The 19,673-nt window shown below is 42.4% G+C and overlaps 1 protein-coding gene across 2 annotated transcripts; it reads left to right on the plus strand.

The window, feature by feature from the left end:
• Positions 1–15,280: 15,280 nt before the first annotated feature.
• Positions 15,281–16,979, plus strand: LOC123160142 (transcription factor MYB61). Of its 2 annotated transcripts, XM_044577958.1 has the most exons (5): positions 15,281–15,683; positions 15,797–15,926; positions 15,997–16,608; positions 16,710–16,751; positions 16,850–16,979. In XM_044577958.1, exons 1-3 carry the CDS (start codon positions 15,551–15,553, stop codon positions 16,604–16,606), a joined length of 873 nt encoding a protein of 290 aa, XP_044433893.1. In that variant the 5' UTR covers positions 15,281–15,550; the 3' UTR covers positions 16,607–16,608; positions 16,710–16,751; positions 16,850–16,979. The 2 variants fall into 2 exon arrangements, with proteins under 2 accessions (XP_044433893.1, XP_044433892.1); XM_044577957.1 differs by having other exon boundaries at positions 15,997–16,979.
• Positions 16,980–19,673: the final 2,694 nt, after the last annotated feature.

The raw sequence follows: 19,673 nt of genomic DNA on the forward strand, positions 1-19,673 counted from the left end.
CCAGGAACTCCCCAAATTTTTCCTCGCCCTCGGTTCTACTACTATTTTTCCCATCATGGACGGTCCAAAGAATGTCATGAAGGTGCGTCCCTGACCCACCCAAACGAAAAGCCCTTTTTCTGTCATGATTTTTGATCATATAAGTAGGACCCCATCACATCTATGATGATACGTGTTTTTGTCACAATTATCTTCATAGAAGTGTCATAACCATGACAGAAAAAAAATTCATTCGGGCTAAAATGTCATGGATGTGTCTTTTTTTGTAGTGACTCCTGGTGGCTACAATGCCACCTTAACCCTAATAGCGAGAGAAAGGATGAGTGAGGGATAGACATGCCGAGAGGAGCAGATGGGCGTGACAGCTGGAGAGGAGGCACAGTCGCAGGACATGGCGACGGCTGACGGAGGGATCGAAATTTTCGAGTGTAGGCAATTTGAGTTAGTGTGGGGGGAAACCGTGCTACTTCTTGAGCTTGCGTTGGTTTTTCCCATGAAGAAGAAAGGGTGATGTAGCAAAGTATAGATAAGTATTTTCCTCAATTGAGAACGAAGGTATCAATCCAATAGGAGGGACACACAAGTCTCCAATAATTGCACCTACACAAATAAACAAATACTTGCACCCAACGTGATCAAGAGGTTGTCAATCCCTTCACGGTTACTTACAAGGATGAGATCTGATAGAGATAGATAATAAATATACGTAAAAGTGAAAAATAAAAAAGGTAAATAAATTGTAGCAAGGTATTTTTGTGTTTTTGATTTTACAGATTTGAAAATAATACGATTAAAGATAGACCCGGAGGCCATAGTTTTCAGTAGAGGCTTCTCTCTTACAAGAAAGCATACGGTGGGTAAACAAATTACTGTTGAGCAATTGATAGAAAAGCGCATAGTTATGACGATATCCAAGGCAATGAACATGTATATAGGCATCACATCCGAGACAAGTAGACCGACTCCTGCCTCCATCTATCACTATTACTCTGCACATCGACCATTATCGAGCATGCATCTAGTGTATTAAGTTAACAATAACGGAGTAACATCGTAAGCAAAATGACATGATGTAGAGGGATAGATCGAATCAATATGAACAAACCCCATCTTTTTATCCTTAATGGCAACAATACAAATACGTGTCATGGCCCCTTCTATCACTGGGATTGAGCACCACAGGATAGAACCCATTATAAAGCACCTCTCCCATTGCAAGAAAAATCAATCTAGTTGGCCAAACCAAATCAATTGACCGAAGAGAAATTAAAAACTGTATACATAATCATGCATAAAAGAGTTCAAAGAAGACTCAAATAACATTCATAGATAATCTGATCATAAACCCACAATTCATCGAATCTCAACAAACACACAACAAAAGAATATTACATCGAATAGATCTCCAAGAACATCGAGGAGAACATTGTATTGAAGATCAAAGAGAGAGAAGAATCCATCTAGCTACTAGCTATGGACCTGTAGGTCTGTGGTAAACTACTCACACATCATTAGAAGGGCAACAAAGTTGATGTAGAAGCCCTCTGTGATCGAATCTCCCTCCGGCAGAGTACCGGAAAAGGTCCCCAGATGGGATCTCACAAAGACATAAACTTGTGGCGGTGGAAAAGTATGTTTGGTGTCCCCTCTAGTCCGCGGGGAAAATTTGGGTATTTGTAGAAGAAGAATTAGGGTTGGACTAGCAAATGTGCCCGTGCGTTGCAACGGGACTAAAATTTAACATGTCCACCAGCATGGCAAGGTAGCATCAAGATTCACGGGAGGGAGACGCACATCAAGCTATAAAAGACATATCAGTCAACCATTAATCATGCAATAACCCTTAAGTCTGGTGCTAAGGATCAATTAGTTCTCCTTATAATTCTAACATCTACACTTAATTAGCTTTACACCTCCACACATCCAACTTGTAGCAACACTGATTGTCCCCGCTACAACATGCATTCGGCAATGGCGGTCGTCCTTGTTGTGTCCATATGGTCGTCTTTGCTACATGGTCTATGTGATTTGTTTTCCTGGCAACGTTTATGTAATCGGTTTTGTAGCATGCCGGTCCAACTTACCAATAGAAAAATAATAGAGGCGAATGGTGTTCCATTGGCGTGCTCCCGGACATAGCAAGCGATTGACCTTCCAAGTTCCAATGTTGTCTTATGCTTTGTGCGGCAGCAGCGGGCCTAAAACTGTTGTGTGTGTCGTTTGCAGCAATAATGCTCGATCGAAAGTTGCATGTAGATTAACCTGGTATTGTTTTATTTTAGAATAGTAAAACTTGATAGCAACAAAAACATCGAGAAAGAAAAACATTCCCTTGCACATTGAAAAGGTTAACGGCCGCCCAAAAATCAAAGCTGAAGGTAGGTCATTTGCTTCATTTTTCATTTTTGAGTAGTTTGCTAGCGAGACCCAATTGATCCCATGGAAAGAAGGCAACAACATGTCCCGTGTTACACACATCTCGGGGGTTGTTTTGTTAGCATGCATTAAGACTCAGTCGTCACTCACCAGCTATATATACCACTTCAACCAGGTATCTTATATCTTTTGTTAGTTAGATTCAGCCATATTATACACTGCATGGGACATGCAAACACATCACGAGACAACAATCCAACCATACTTCCCACATTTCTGTTTAGAGACAACATTAATTTTTTTGTCATGCTCTATTCCCACAATTTCATTTAATTAGAGCCAACCTTAATTCCTTCACTCCCGCAATTTACCCTTCGTTGGGCTTGATGATTACTCGACAACTCTTCGCTGTTATGAACTGGTGGATTTTCGTGGATCGAAGTGAGGTGGGATAAATATTCAAACAAACCCTCTTTATATAAAAAATGACCGTGCTTTTAAAATTTTAAAAAAGGGTCGTGTTTTCATATTTGTAAATAAATTAAAAAAGGTTTTGGATTTTCAGAAAATGTTCGTGTTTTTGAAAGTTTGTTCGGAATGGTTTTGTTATGATTTTTCACAACTTTTAAAACATGTTCAGAATTTTAGAAAATGTTCCTGTTTTCAGAAATTGTTCACAAATTGAAAAAATGTTCATGTTTTCATTTTCAGGAATTTCAGATAATGTCCCTGTTTCCAAATTTGTTTGAAAATGTTTTAAAAAACTTGCTTTCAAATTTTGTTGGAGTTTATTAAAAAAATTGGAATTTTTTGTTCGAAATTTTCACAACTTTTCAGAGTTTTTGCGTAATTTCACAAAAAAATCCGTTTCCACAAATTGTTCATTTTTTAAAAAAATGCTCATGTTCTCCTTTCTTCGCAAGAGTTTTTTTTTGAGTTTTTTAGTTTTTCTCGGGAGTTTAAAAATGTTTACGTTTTCACATTTTGTTTTGGAATTTAAAAAATGTTCCTATTTGAAGAACTTGTTCATGATTTTCAAAAAATGTTTCATTTGTTTAAAAATATGTTTACAGATTTGTACAGTGTTTTCCTTTCACAAAACATTCTGCTATTATTATTTTTTTAAATTGCATTCGAAAATTTTAAAATGTTTGTATTTGTAGTGGAGATTGGTTCTTAATGCTTTGCACTATCTTATAATCAGTAAAGCTTGGTAGGTCAACTGGTTGTAGCGTGACGTTCTAGTATGACATCAAGGGTTCGATCCCCCCTCAGGGCATCTTTTTTTGAAGCTACAGTTTGTCATCATGGCCTATCAATATCTTCATGGGTCGGCCCAGTTGTTCGAGAAAATCACGGGTGTACGTAAAAAATTAACCCAGGGTCCCATGACGGACGAGAAAAATAACCAGCGATCTATTATGGACGAAAATTAGCTTGGTTCCACCGTAAACAAAAAAGTGGAGAAACAGTCTTCCCTTTAATATCAGGTAATGAAGTGCCACGGGGGGGGGGGGGGGGCACAAGCTTGGAGCCCCCCCCCCCCGGGCGTGCCCCCTGAGCTTGTGGACCTCGTGGCTCTTCTGGCCTCCTCCTTAAGATTACAAGGTGTCTTGTGGTCCAAGGAAAATCGTCAAAAAGTTTCGTTCCATTTGGTCTCCGTTTGGTATTGATTTTCTTTAAAGACAAAAACAAGAAAAAAACACTACAACTGGCGCTGGGCACTAGGTTAATAAGTTAGCCCCAAAAATGATATAAAATAGCATAATAAAGCATATAAAACATTCAAGATGGATAATATAATAGCATGGAACAATCAAAAGTTATAGATACGTTGGAGATGTATCAAGCATCCCCAAGCTTAATTCATGCTCGTCCTCGAGTAGGTAAATGATAAAAACAGAATTTTGAATGTCGGATGCTACCTAACATGTTTATCATGTAATCTTTTTTTATGTGGCATGAATATTCAGATCCATAAGATTCAAAACAAAAGTTTAATGTTGACTTAAAAACAATAATAATTCAATCATACTAAAAAGCAATTATGCCTTTTCAACATATCATGGCTAAGAAAGTTATTCCTACAAAATCATATAGTGTCATGCTCCATCCTCTTAACACAAAGTATTTATCATGCACAACCCCGGTGTCAGCCAAGCAATTGGTTCATACTTTTTAACGCGCTTTAGCTTTTTCAACTCTCACGCAATACATGAGAGTAAGCCATGGATATAGCACTATGGGTGCAATGTTGGAGATTGTGTGGAGAAGACAAAAAAGAGGAAAGTCTCACATTGATGAGGCTAATCAACGGGCTGTGGAGATGCCCATTAATTGATATAAATGCAAGGAGTAGGGATTTCCATGCAACGGATCACTAGAGCTATAAGTATATGAAACTCAAAAGAAAACTAAGTGGGTGTGCATCCAACTTGCTTGCTCATGAAGACCTCGAGCATTTGAGGAAGCCCATCATTGGAATATAGAAGCCAACTTCTATAATGAAATATTCCCACTAGTAATATATGAAAGTGACAAAATAAGAGACTCTCTATCATGAAGAACATGGTGCTACTTTGAAGCACAAGTGTGGAAAAGGATAGTAACATTGTCCCTTCTCTCTTTTTCTCTCATTTTTTTCATTTTTTTCTTGGGCTCATTTGGCCTTTTTTTCTTTTTTTATTCCGCACATGGAACAATACTCGAATGAATATGAGCATCACACTTTTATTTACTTATAACTCAAACAAAAATTACAACTCGAAAAATATGACTCTATATGAATGCCTCCGGCGGTGTACCGGGATGTGCAATGATCTAGCGTGACATGTATAAAAAATATGAACGATGGTGGAGCCACAAATACTATGACAACTATATGATCATGCAAAGCAATATGACAATGATGATATGTGTCATAATAAAACTAAATGGTGGAAGTTGCATGCTAATATATCTCGAAATGGCTATGGAAATGCCATAATATGTAGGTATGGTGGCTGTTTTGAGGAAGACATAAGAAGGCTTATGTGTGCTAGAGCATATCATATCATGGGGTTTGGATGCACCAGCGAAGTTTGCACCACAACTCGAGGTGACAAGGGACAATGCATGGTACCGAAGAGGCTAGCAAATTGTGGAAAGGTACGAGTGCATATAATCCATGGACTCACATTAGTCATAAAGAACTCACATAATTATTGCAAAAGTTTATTATCCCTCGAAGCAAAGTACTACTACGCATGCTCCTAGGGGGAAGTTTGGTAGGACTTAACCATCACGTGTCCCCGACCTCCATGCAAAGGAACACAATCAATAATAAATCATGCTCCAATTTCATAGCATAACGAGAGACCATACGTGCATGCTTCGGGAATCACAAACCTTAACACAAGTATTCTTACTAAAAAATAATCACTCACTAGCATGACTCCACTATCACCATCTTTATATCTCAAAACAATTGCAAGGAATCGAACTTCTCATATATTCAATGATATTCATGAAAGTTTTTATTATATCCCTCTTGAATACCCATCATATTAGGACTAAATTCATAACCCAAGCAAATTTCCATATTATTCATAAGACTCTCAAAACAATATAAGTGAAGCATGAGAGTTCACCAATTTCAAATATAGCCAGCACGGTGCTCTAAAAGATATAAGTGAAGCACTAGAGCAACTGCCTAGCTCAAAAGATATAAGTGAAGCTCAAAGAGTATTCTAATAAATTCATGATTAATGTGTGTCCCTATCAAAAAGGTTTGTCCAGCCAGGATGATTGTGGCAAACTAAAAGGCTAATAAAGCAAAGACTCATATAATACACGACGCTCCAAGCAAAACACATATCATGTAGTGAATAAAAATATAGCCTCAAGTAATTGACTGATGCATTGTAGACAAAAGAGGGGCTGCCATCCAGGGCATCCCCAAGCTTAGATGCTTGGTTGTCCTTGAATATTACCTTGGGGTGCCATGGGCATCCCCAAGCTTAATCTCTTGTCACTCCTTATTCCTTAGCCCATCGAAACCTAAGTCGAAACTTGAAAACATCACAACACAAAACTCATCAGATCCGTTAGTATAATAAAGCAAATCACCACTTTTAGGTACTATTGTGAACTCATTCCAATTTTATATTTGCATTATATCTACTGTATTCTAACTCCACCATGGTTCATACCCCCTGATACAACCCATAGATTTATCAAAACAAGAGAACAACACAATGAAAACAAAATCTGTCAAAAACAAAACAGTCTGTGGTAATCTGGACTTCAGCCAAACTTATGTAACTCCAAAAATTCTAAAAACTTAGGAAAACATGGGAAATTTGTATATCAATCTTGTGTAAAAAATCAGAATTTTATCACGCTCCAGCAAATTTTAACAATTCTACTACTAGACGCAAAAGTTTCTGTTTTTCACATAAACAAATCATCAATCTTCCAAATCATCCCAAAGGTCTTACTTGGCACAAACACTAATTCAAAACACAAGAACACCATCATAACAAAAGTATAATGGTATATTTATTGGAAAACAGAAAATAAAATATAGGCTTGTCTCCCAATAAGCGATTTTCTTTATAGCCATTAACCTAGGCTTTGAGATTTCGATGATGCTCACATGAAAGATAATAATTGGAACACAAAGAGAGAATCATAAAAACATGTGACAAATAAATTTAAGTCTAACATGCTTCCTGTGCATAGGCATTTTATGAGTATACAAATTATCAGGGCAAGCAAAAACTAGCATATGCAAGGGAGAAGAATAAAACATTGACAATCTCAACATAATGAGAGGTAATTTAGTAACATGAAAATTTAAACCACCATATTCCCCTCTCTCATAATAATTACATGTGGGATCATATTCAAATTCAACACTATAGCTATCACATAACGTATTCTCTACATGATCCACATGCATGTAAAGTTGACACTCTTCCAAAATAGTGAGATTATCATCAAATAAAGTCATGACCTCTCCAAGCCCACTTTTATCAAAAATTTCATAAGATCATTCTCCAAAGTAGTGGGATCATTATTACCTAAAGTTGGAACTTTTTGATACGTCTCCAACGTATCTATAATTTTTTATTGTTCCATGCTGTTACACTATCAATCTTGGATGTTTTATAACCATTTTTTATCATTTTTTGGTACTAGCCTATTGACATAGTGCCAAGTGCCAGTTGTTGTTTTCTTCATGTTTTCTACATCGCAGAAAATCAATACCAAACGGAGTCCAAATGCAACGAAACTACACGGAGATTTTTTGTGGACCAGAAGACACCTAATGGGCCAAGGCTGCTCCTGGGGGGTGCTCCGAGGGGAGTACAACCCACCAGGGCGCGCCAGGAGGCCCAAGTGCACCCAGGTGGGTTGTGCCCACCTCGGGTGCCCCTCGGACTGCCTCTTTACTCTATAAATACCCCAATATTCCAGAAACCCTAGGAGAGTCGACGAAAATCAATTGCAACTGCCGCAGATACCATAACCACCAGATCCAATCTAGACACCATCATGGAGGGGTTCACAACTTCTATTGGTGCCTCTCCGATGATGCGTGAGTAGTTCTTTGTAGACCTTCGGGTCCGTAGTTAGTAGCTAGATGGCTTCCTGTCTCCCGCTGAATTCTCAATACAATGGTCTCTTGGAGATCCATATGATGTAACTCTTTTTGCGGTGTGTTTGTTGGGATCGGATGAACTTTGAGTTTATGATCAGATCTATCTTTTTATATCCATGAAAGCTATTTGAGTTTCTTTGATCTCTTTTATGCATGATTGCTTATAGCCTCGTATTTCTTCTCCGATATTTGGATTTTGTTTGGCCAACTTGATATATTTATCTTGCAATGGGAAGAGGTGCTTTGTAGTGGGTTCGATCTTACGGTGCTTGATCCCAGTGACAGAAGAGGAACTGACACATATTTATCATTGCTACTAAGGATAAAATGATGGGGTCTATCTCTACATAGATAGATCTTGTCTACAACATGTCATCGTTCTTATTGCATTACTCCGTTTCTCCATGAACTTAATACACTAGATGCATGCTGGATAGCGATCGATGTGTGGAGTAATAGTAGTAGATGCAGGCAGGAGTTGGTCTACTAATCTTGGACGTGATGCCTATATAATGATCATTGCCTGGATATCGTCATGATTATTTGAAGTTCTATCAATTGCCCAACAGTAATTTGTTCACCCGCCATTTGCTATTTTTCTCAGAGAAGCCACTAGTGAAACCTACGGCCTCCGGGTCTCTTTCTCATATTATTTGCCTTTGCGATCTACTTTTCCTTTGCTTTTATTTTCATATCTATTAAAATAAAAATACAAAAATATCTTGTTGTGTTTTATTCTTATTTGTTTTATTTGGCGTTCGATCTATCAATCTACTACAATTTATCTCAGGTCCGTTTGCCTATCTTGAGGCGCCGCTACCCGAAAGGGATTGACAACCCCTTTTACATGTCGGGTTGCGAGTAGTTGTTATTTGTGTGCAGGTGATGTTTACGTTGTGTTTCTTGGTTATCCTACTGGTTCGATAACCTTGGTCTCATAACTGAGGGAAATACCTACCGCCGCTGTGCTGCATCATCCCTTCCTCTTTGGGGGGAAATACCGATGTAGCTTCATGCCGCATCAAAAGGAATTTCTGGCACCGTTGCCGGGGAGGATCTTCAACATATACCAGGTTCCTAATCACAAATCTCATCTCCTCGCAATTTACATTATTTTCCATTTGCCTCTCGTTTTCCTCTCCCCCACTTCACAAAAATTAGCCATTTTATTTGCCCTCTTTTCCGTTCACCGTTTTCTCGTCAGATCTCATGTTTGCTTGTGTTTCCATGTGTCCTGTATTTGCTTGCATCTTCGCTTGGTAAAAATCTATTGATATGGATCCTCATCCACTTGCTAATCTTTTCAAGAGATCCAATTATGATGAACCCATTGCTAGTGAATCGAGTTCACTAGATTATCTTTATTAAGTTTTGCTTGAGATTTATGAATCTGAAAATTTTGATGAAGTGTTAAACAAAGAAATTTATAAAGTGATTAATGATAGTTCCTTGAATGAAAAGCATGATTGCAATGATGTTATTATAAATTCTATTAATGTCAATTGTGTTACTACTATGCAAAACCCCAAGCTTGGGGATGCTAATTTTTCTATGTCCATTACTTGTTGTAATGATCATGATTGGGGTGATGATTCTTATGATCTTGAAATTTTATTTAAAACCTCATGATGAATATTCTTGCTATAATATTGAAAGTGGGTTTGGAAGAGTGTCAACTTTAGCTAAAAATAATTCCACTATTTTGGAAGAGTGTCAACTTTGCATGCATGTGGATCATGAAGAGAATATTTTATGTGATAGTTATATTGTTGAATTTGATTATGATACTACATGTAATTATTATGAGATAAGAAAATATGGTCGTATAAATTTTCATGTTACTAAATTACCTCTCGTTATGTTGAGATTGCTATGGTTTCTTTCTTCTTCCTTGCATACGCTAGTTTTTGCTTGTCTTGATAATTTGTTTTCTTATAAAATTCCTATGGATAGGAAATGTTTTTTTCACATGTTTTATGATGCTCTCTTTTTTTTTAAATTATTATCTTTCATGTGAGCATCGTTGAAATCTCAAGCCTAGCTAGGGGCATAAAACCATAGCGCTTGTTGGGAGGCAACCCAATGAATAAAATTTATTTTTCCTTTTTGCTTTTAGTTCTTGAGTGTTAGCACAATTATGCTACTGTTATTATTTTGTTTTTGTGTGTGTTTTGATTAGTGTTTGTGCCAAGTAAAGCCTTTAGGATCTTTTTGGGTGATAGTTGTTTGATCCTGCTGAAAAACAGGAACTTTTGTGCTCACGAAAACAATTCTAATATTTTACCAGAGCGTGATAAAATGCCAATTATTTTTGCAATAGATTAATATACAAATTGCTCAGGTCTTCCTAATTGTTCTGCATTTTTTGAGTTTTAGAGGTATTCGAAATATCCAGATTGCTTCAGACTATTCTGTTTTTGACAGATTCTGTTTTCTTTGCGTTGTGTGCTTGTTTTGATGGCTCTATGATTTTATTTGATGAGTTTTTACCATAGAAAATTTGGTATATAGTAGATATAATGCAAGAACTAAAATTAATTGGTTTTCTACTATACTTATAGTAGTGATTTGCTTTCTTATACTAACAGATCTCACAAAGGTTTTGTTGAGTTTTGTGTGATTGAAGTTTTCAACTTTTGGGTTATCTTACGATGGATGAAGGAATAAGGAGTAAGAAGAGCCTAAGCTTGGGGATGCCCCGGCATCCCAAGCTATTATCCAAAAGAGAGCAAGCAACTAAGGTTGGGGATGCCCAGAGTGGCATCTCCTCTTTCTTCTAACGACCATCGGTATTTTACTCGAAACTATATTTTTATTCATCACATACTATGTGTTTTGCTTGGAGCGTCTTGTATGATATTTTTATTTTATGAAATTTTTATTTTTGAATTTGAGCCTCCATCTTCTCTTATAGAAGCACCAACTAGGAGGCACTATGATCATACTTGAGCATCGGGTGTAGTTAATATGCGAGTGTGTTTCATGAATGGATCAATGATTAAGCATAATGGGCTAGGGGTAACTTATTTTAGCGTTGATATTTTGAAAGGCATGGTTTTTTTCTTGATATGCTTGAGTATTTAAGTTGTCATGTCAAAATTAGACTATTGCTTTGAACAATATAAAAGTCCAAATGTCCATGCTATAAATAAAAGAAATATGAGATGACATGTTAGGCAGCATTCCACATCAAAAGTTCTGTTTTTATCACTTACCTACTCGAGGAGAGTAGGAGTTAACCTTGGGGATGTTGATACGTCTCCCACATATCTATAATTTTTTATTGTTCCATGCTGTTATATTATCAATCTTGGATGTTTTATAATTATTTTATATCATTTTTTGGTACTAACCTATTGACATAGTGCCAAGTGCCAGTTGTTGTTTTCTCCATGTTTTTTACATCGTAGGAAATCAATACTAAACGGAGTCCAAATGCAATGAAACTTCACGGAGATTTTTTATGGACCAGAAGACACCTAATGGGCCAAGGCTGCGCTTGGGGGGTGCTCCGAGGGGAGCACAACCCACCAGGGCGTGCTAGGAAGCCCAGGCGCGCCCTGGTGGGTTGTGCCCACCTCGGGTGCCCCTGGACCGCCTTTTTGCCCTATAAATACCCCAATATTCGAGAAACCCTAGGAGAGTCAACGAAAATCAATTCCAGCCGCCGCAGAGTCCAGAAACACCAGATCTAATCTAGACATGTCGGGACCCCGGGATGGATTCCTACTACATTGAAGACGGATGCTCCTCCGTCTGCCTGCTCGACATTGAATAGGCGCGGCGGCCAAGAAACCCACTATGAGCTCCCACATCAAATTGCCGCTTGGCCTGGCCAATGCCCAACATATAAACACGTCCACGCACGACACAAACCACACTTTCTCTGCTTCTCTTACTCCTTCGTTCACGACCGTCGGTGCACCATCACTTCCATTCCTCCTCCTTCGACAACAACCATCGGCGCAATGATCGTGAGCGGCACAACGTGGTGGAAGCACCTTCTGTCGTGGCGCCACATGAGATCGTAGGCACCTTCCACTGGCAGGACTGACGCACAAAACGTGTAGAGGATGGTCTGCCTTCGAGCTCGCCAAAGGAGAGATCGGATGACGACTCGTCTGACCTCGATCATGAGCCCACGACCGCCTAGGCCCTGAGCTTTACCAAGGCGCAGGCGCACTTCGACGAGGTCATGACGGAGAAGGAGCAGGCGGTGCCGCCGGTCTTCATGTTCCAGATGCTACAGGATGGCCACGAGGCCGGGCTGTCCGCATCGGTCGTTGATCTCACCTCCACCGGTGACGTCAACTGCCAAACGATGGACTCCGGCGTTGAAGAGTAGGTGGGACACGGACGTGCCCTTGGCCGGCACAGAGTAGATTAGGGCCAGTCACTTTTGCTACGTAAAAAAGAAATCTACTATTAAAAAAACGGGCGTGTTTGCTTTTATTTTTAATGCATTGGATTGAATAGCCGTGGCCACTAGCGCGCCACGGACCGTTCGGACGCGTTGGTGAACATTTTGGATGTCTGGTAGGATAGACGGGGTTGGAGATATTCTAACCTTGTGTGTTGGTAGAACCTTTTCTTTTTTTGCGATGGTGTTGGTAGAACCTGGAAGGCTAGAAAAACAAAGATACGCTTTGATTGAGTTGCCTGCAGGTACCATGGTGGCATGGTTGCTTCTAATCAGAAGCGCTCACACGTACACACTTGCATGCATGAACAGTGATACTGCTATGTGGTCTCTCTAGTCTGTACTACTAGGAGCAATCAAATGCAACATTTTACCATGCAAAAAAAAAAATATGCAACTTTTTTCTGTCACTGTCATGCATGCATGAGATTATTGCTGCGTCCGCTGCCCTGGTGATTTTATTAATTAGCTTTCTGAAATCTGCTTAGATCACGTGTTAACAGAGGTGTTGCATATGTCGAGGGGGACTATGTCGAATGATCTATCTTTTCCATGGGAAGAAGAGAAATATGGAGAGTTGTGTAGTTGAATCAAAGTGAGGGGCTGTTTGGTTCCAAGTTTGTCATACTTTGTCACACCTCATTTTAGTCAAATTTGATCAAGTTAGATAGGTGTTTGATTCTAGCGATACCTAAGATAAGAATTTATTTATAAACAGTGAACCCCACATGTCATAGAAATAAAAAGTATGGTAAGATTCTCTTAGGTAAGCCAAAGTATGGACAATTTAAACAACTCAAGTAAGGCAAGTATGGCAAGTATAACAAAAATCATGTTGCAATACATGGCAAAGATAGTCGCAATCCAAACAGCCCCTGAATGTCGGATCAGAAGACACGGAACCACAGAAGCATGGATGTTGATGCATGGTCCCTTTTCGGCCAATCCTTTTCTCCAAGGGACGATAGAAGGTAGATAACTTTGTTCGAAAATTATCGAAAAGAACCATCAACCAAGTGTACCCCCAGCCTGCAACACTTGTTCTTAGAAAGAAAAGACAATTCCCTCAAGAAATCGAAAAACAATTGAAGGGTAGGGATGTTACAATACGCTACCCGCTTATTCAATGAATGATAAAAGGTGGGGAAAAGTATGAAGCTGCAAAGTACATAAAGGGAAATTGTTTACGGTATCACACTTACATGAAAATTCGAAGACATATATTTTATACTTCCTCTAGCCCGAAATAAATGTCGTGAGAATTTATATTAAATTAGCGACACTTATTTTGGGATGAAAGGAGTATATGTCACGGAACAAGTCCTTGGGGATGACAAAGTAGCTTTCATTCAACTGAATTCATACCAGCATTGACATGCAATGTTGGCCACAGGCTTATATATAGGTCATGGTGAGACTCAATAAATAAATTAACGAAGCAACCGAAATTACTCTAGGTTTACGACAAGTATAATCAATGTTTTGTGAATCCAGGTCGAGCCAAGCCCTAGCAGCCATTCCATCTACTTCCCCTCTTGCCGCCACTAGGATGTGTCGTCGTGCAAAGCCTGTGCTGACGGAGTCCTCGATTAGGGGGTGCTCCGTGTCGGTTACTGGTCCTTTGGGCTGGGCCAAGGACCCCCCCCCCCCCCTCTCGAATCCATCTACTGGTGGGCCTCATTCGTCTGGCCCAGGAATGTCAGGAAGGAATGACCCGAAGACCGGCGCATACTCTAAGGTGTATAGGTAGTTCCATCTACTCCCCTCTCCCCGCCATTAGGACGCATCGTCGGGAAAAGCCCGTGCAACGATTGTGGCGGTTGCGGGGAGGTCCTAATCAGGTGCGGCCTACATGTGGAGGAGTTGGAGTGCTGCTGCGGGATGGCGAAGAAGATGTATGCTCGAGTGATGGTCTTCCTCGGACGGTGTTTGACGGCGACATTGGTCATCCGGCTCCATGATCTTCAACGGCAGCCCAGCCTGGCTAGGTCATCGAAGAATAGAGAGTCGGTGCATGGTCCAGTACGATGGCGAGGTCGACATCAGATCCAGAACTGTCATGCAACGAAACGAGTGACCTTATTCAGGTTTTCTTACGGAATCTTCAAGTTTGGTTTGGGGCAGCAAGGCAGTTGTGCTTTTCAAGTGCGGGAACAATGTTCTCTCTGCTCTTTCCCCATTCTCTTGGTGTGCTTAATGCCAGCGGAGGGCGTGTGGAGTCGTGTCTCCGGCGGATTTTCCGGGATCCGGCGGTTTTGGTTTCCGGTGGATCCTTCTGGATTCGGATGGCTTTCATGGTTTTCAAAAAAAATTGCAGCCCTTCGGCGTTTTCTTCTTGGGCGGGGCGATTTACTTCGCAGTTCACAGCAGCCGGCATCTCCTAGTCTGTATCCACGACTCCCCTGCCGCTGCTTCTATAAGCTCCTGTGTTTAAAAAGTTTACTCCACCAAGACGGAGGCCTAGTGACTGCGTCAAGCAGTGCTCATGACACGCCGCCCGCAGTTGAATATAGGAGGAAGTTCGACACCCTCAAGGATTTGAATAATATTTTTACAGATGTGTTTGTAAGATCCTGTAATGCTTAATAGATGGCTTAGGGCTTTTCGCAAAAAAAAAGGCGACAGAAATTAGGCAAAAAGAAACTAGCAAGCTACTAGGCATGAAAGAGAGCAGAGCGAGAAAGAGAAGAAAAAAAGTGGTCAACTGCCCCACCACAGCTGTGAGGCCTATGAGCATGCACCGGTGAAGATTGCCTTATCGTGATCCATGAGCCATGACCTACACCTTTATTTCCCGGGCGCGCGGGGGGGCTTGAGCTACCACTGCACAGCTAGCAAAGTCCTGCGCAACTGTACGTGTGCATGCAGCCAGCGGCAAAGGTAGGGGATCAGATGGAGGAGACGAGGGCTCCCGGGTCAGGCAGGGCACTCTCCCACGATGCACACCTACCTGAGAGCGACCGCCCGGCCTCTTCCCTCCCGCCCCCTCTCTTCCTCTTTATACCTCCGCCTCTCCCTCTCCTCGCTGCCACCATCGTGTCTCTATCCTTGTCCAGCCGTTTGTTTTCCATATATCCTCGCGGCGTCTTAGTGCCCACTGCCGACCGGCCATGGCGAAGCAGTCGTGCTGCCACAAGAAGAGGCTGAGGAGAGGGCTCTGGTCCCCGGAGGAGGACGAGAAGCTCATGAACCACATTGCCATGTACGGCCACGGCTGCTGGAGCTCCGTTCCTAAGCTTGCAGGTATATATGACCGTATGCGTAATTGCGTATGTGTGTGCTGCATTGTGCTTAAGACTTGCCTATCAGTTTCGAAAATGAAGAAATAATTGGTAGCAACTTGTTGAATTAATTAGGACTTGAGAGGTGTGGCAAGAGCTGCAGGCTGAGGTGGATAAACTACCTGAGGCCAGACCTCAAGCGGGGCACATTCTCGCAGGAGGAGGAGGACCTCATCATACACCTCCATTCCATGATAGGGAACAAGTACGTACGTCGCCTTACCTGGCTTCCAATTCATCGATAGATATGACATCCACCTGTATGCATTTTTCAGGTGGTCACAGATTGCAGCCCAGCTGCCCGGCCGGACGGACAACGAAGTCAAGAACTTCTGGAACTCGTACATCAAGAAGAAGCTGAGGGAGCGCGGCATCGACCCCGCCACCCACAAGCCGCTGGCCGAGGCCACCACGTCGCCCACCGCGTGCCGACCAGTCTTCAGTGATGCCGAGCTCATTCCGAGGACGACGGCGCTGGCCCAGGACCAGCAGGTGGACAAAATGCTGGATAGCCTGAAGATGCAGCTGGACTCGCCCGTCGGCGGTGTAGCCGGCAACGGGGTGCCCGAATCCTACCAGGTGCCGAGCCTTCAGGAAGGCTGCGACTTCCACATGGGCGCGCACTGCGGCACCTTCCCGTCTGCGTCGAGCTCCAGCACGTTGACCGCAACTGACGTTGGTGCCACCACCCTGCCGTGGCTGGAGCTCGGGCCGACCGACACCATCTCCGGCCACGTCGACCAATACGCCGGTGCTCTGGGCGAGCTCAGGTGGTCTGACTACTTTGACGGCGCCCTGCAGGGGCAGTGCGTCTACGACAGCGGCATGATCGACGACGACGCGGTGCAGTTCGACGACGTCCATGGGTTAAGCAACTGGTGCTAATAGTACGTATAAATCAACTAATCCAATCAAAAGGCCAGTGAACTGAAAACTGCAACACTACTACTACATCATTGCATGAAAGATTATAAGTTGATATGTACAGGCAAGACAAGGATCGATGGATGGATACTGGCTTAGCCTGAGGGTGAGTAACAAGACACTTCTACATTTTACTACACATTGCAGTATTAGCTGCTGCTGCTGCTACTAGTCACATACTGATATATACTTGTTTGTGTTCAGCTGAGCATAATTCATCGTGTGGTAATGAAATCAGAAGTGTTTCGCCACACATGTAAATGACAGGAAATGGTGGTTGTACATAGGACAACAGAGCCATATGCGGGTTAAATAAAGAGTGCATAAATACTAATACTCCCTCTGTCCCATAATATAGTGGCTGCACTCTTGGGTAGCCCTCGACATCAACATTTGGCCTACCGTCGCCCTCACCATCCTCTGAAAATTGTGGGATTCTAGGAATGCTTGTGTTCTCCGTAATGAACTGCACTTGGCCTGTGCCGTAAAAAAAGTTCTTATATTACGGGACGGAGGGAGTATAATGTAACGTGTTTCTTATATATTCAGATTGAGACCCTCCCATCTGAATATAGGACGGAGGGCAACTGATCAGATTGGTACTCTATTGACCTCGGAGGCTTGGAATATGCATGGCTTTATTCTCGGTCTCTTATTATTCTCTTTCGAAACGTGGAGGGGTCCTCGCCATGTCTTTTCTTGGTTTGTCCATTACTTTAATGTAAGGAAGATGGTTTTATCTAGTTTCATTTCTCCTATTTGTCATCCGTGACTGCAATTAATCAAGGAAACCCTAAGGCCCTGTTTGGAATGTCGTTTCTACTTTGAATACACTTGTAAAAGTTACAGGCCACCGGCCATCGTTTTCGTTTCGGCGTGCAAATCGCTCCTGGCCAGTAAGATACACCCGTAAGAAAAATACATCTGTATTTATTTACACCGATTCCAAGCGCGGCATAAAACTAACTAGCCGCAAATCCTATTTGACGGCGTTAATGCGCATAGCCGTTTGACCACATTAGTTGCTAATGGGTCGGCCATCTAGTTATCCCGCTTGCAGAAGATCCCAGCCGGTTTTGTGAAACTTCCAACCGGTTTTGTCAAGCTTTCGTCAGTTTTTACTTTTATTTCTTTTGTATTATTTATTTTTTTCCTATTTTTAGTTCATGAAAATTTTCAGATCAGCGAACACTTTTCAAATTATTTTCAAATTCCAAAACATTTTCTTAATTTGTGAACATTTTTCAAATTCATGAATTTTTAATTATTTTAAACACATGGTTCTATTCTCAAATTCATAAAAAAATCGCAAAAAATGAATTAAGGATCATTTTTCAAATATTGCAATTTTTTACATTTCATGAATATTTTCTCCAAATTTGTGATCTTTTTTTAAATTCAAGATTCTTTTTGAAAATCATGAATTTTTTACAAATTCATGAAAAATGAATATTTTAAAATTCATGAGCAGTTTTGAACTCATGAATTCTTTTCAGAACATCTTTTGATTTCACCGTTTTTCAGATTTTTAGAAAAATATTTTTTGCTAGTAATCTGATTTTTTCATCGACCAGGAGAGCAACAGCAGCAACTGGCGTGCGAGCTTCCTTTTTTAGAAAACGTGCAAGAGTGCTTGAGCAATCCTTGCGACGTGATGTGAGCGAGCGAGCTAATTTTTGGGTCGCAGCCTGCTACGCCCGCATGCGAGTGCAAGTGTGCTAAGAGCATCTCCACTCATTCGGCACCCAAGCGTCGGCACGTTTTTGGCCCCGGAGGTGATCCAGTTTCCAGCCACGCTCTCAGGTTTCGGCCCAAGACGTGCATGAATTCAAACATACCATCTCTCGCTACCCGAAAAAAGCCACAAGTTCAGCCATCAACGTCTGCCACAAAAATTCGGCGATCACCATGCCGCAGTTCGGCGATGAAACATATTCGAAAGTTCGGCATTCAAAAAGGAAGGACGCGTAGGCAATGCATCAAACGATGGCGGGCTCCTCCGCGTCGGACTGGTGGGCGTAGGCGTGCTCGGCGTCGGCGGGTTGGTCGACGTCGGTGTGGCTTCTGTGCTGGGTGTCGTGGCGGCATCATCACTCGGGCTTGGTGGCAGCGTTGGGGTCGGCATGGCAGTTGGCACGGTCGTCGACGGCATCTGGTTCAAGATGGGGCCGCGCTCTGCCAGGTACCACGCCTTGACCTGCTCATTCATCATCGACATGTCCGCCCCCATCAAGAACGCCAGGTCGGTGTTCCTTTTCTTCGCGGCGACGTTGGTCCGGAGTAGGTCGAGCTTGACGGCGTTGTTCGTCATCAAGGCCGACCACCGCGCCTCAGATTTCTCTTCCCTCTGGGCGGCGTGGTTCTTGGCATCGGCGATGCCCTGCTCGATGGACGCGTCCAGCCGCTCGGCAGCCGGTGCAGGGTCCTTCGCCGTCAGGGCTTGTTTGTTGCCGTCAGGGCGCCCATCCGCCGCCTCCGGCGTGGGCTCGCCCGGCTTGTACGTCACCTTGGCCTTGGCGAGGGTGCGCCGGACATCCGCCCACTTCTCGCACTTCTCGATCCGGGTGAACACATGGAGGTACTTGAACTCTTGGTCGCTGTTGTTGTCCTGGCGGTACATGGTGAACATCCGAACCATCTGCGCCGAAGAAGAACTGTCTGCGACGTACACGGAGAAAAGAAGCAAGAGCCGGCGTCTGTGCATACCTGACCCTCGACGTTGGCGCCTCTTTTCGGGCGAGTCGCGATCTCCTCGACGATCCCATGTCATTTGTTGCAGGCCGTTTGGATGAGCCCCCAATGGTTCGACATGGCCTTCGAACCACGCTGCATGCGGATGGTGGCGAAGTAGGGGTCGAGCAGCTTGCGCTCATTGAACGCCGACTTGATGCGCGTCCAGTACGTGTCGGCGTTCTGGTGCATGCCAGTGATAGGGTCAAGGCAGACGGTCTTCCATGCTTCGACGAGGCACTCGTCTTCTTTGGATGTCCACTTGACGCGCGGCTCGCCCGTCCTGGCCCCCCGTTTC

Source organism: Triticum aestivum, chromosome 7B (assembly GCF_018294505.1).
Source record: "Triticum aestivum cultivar Chinese Spring chromosome 7B, IWGSC CS RefSeq v2.1, whole genome shotgun sequence".
Classification (NCBI taxonomy): domain Eukaryota; kingdom Viridiplantae; phylum Streptophyta; class Magnoliopsida; order Poales; family Poaceae; genus Triticum; species Triticum aestivum.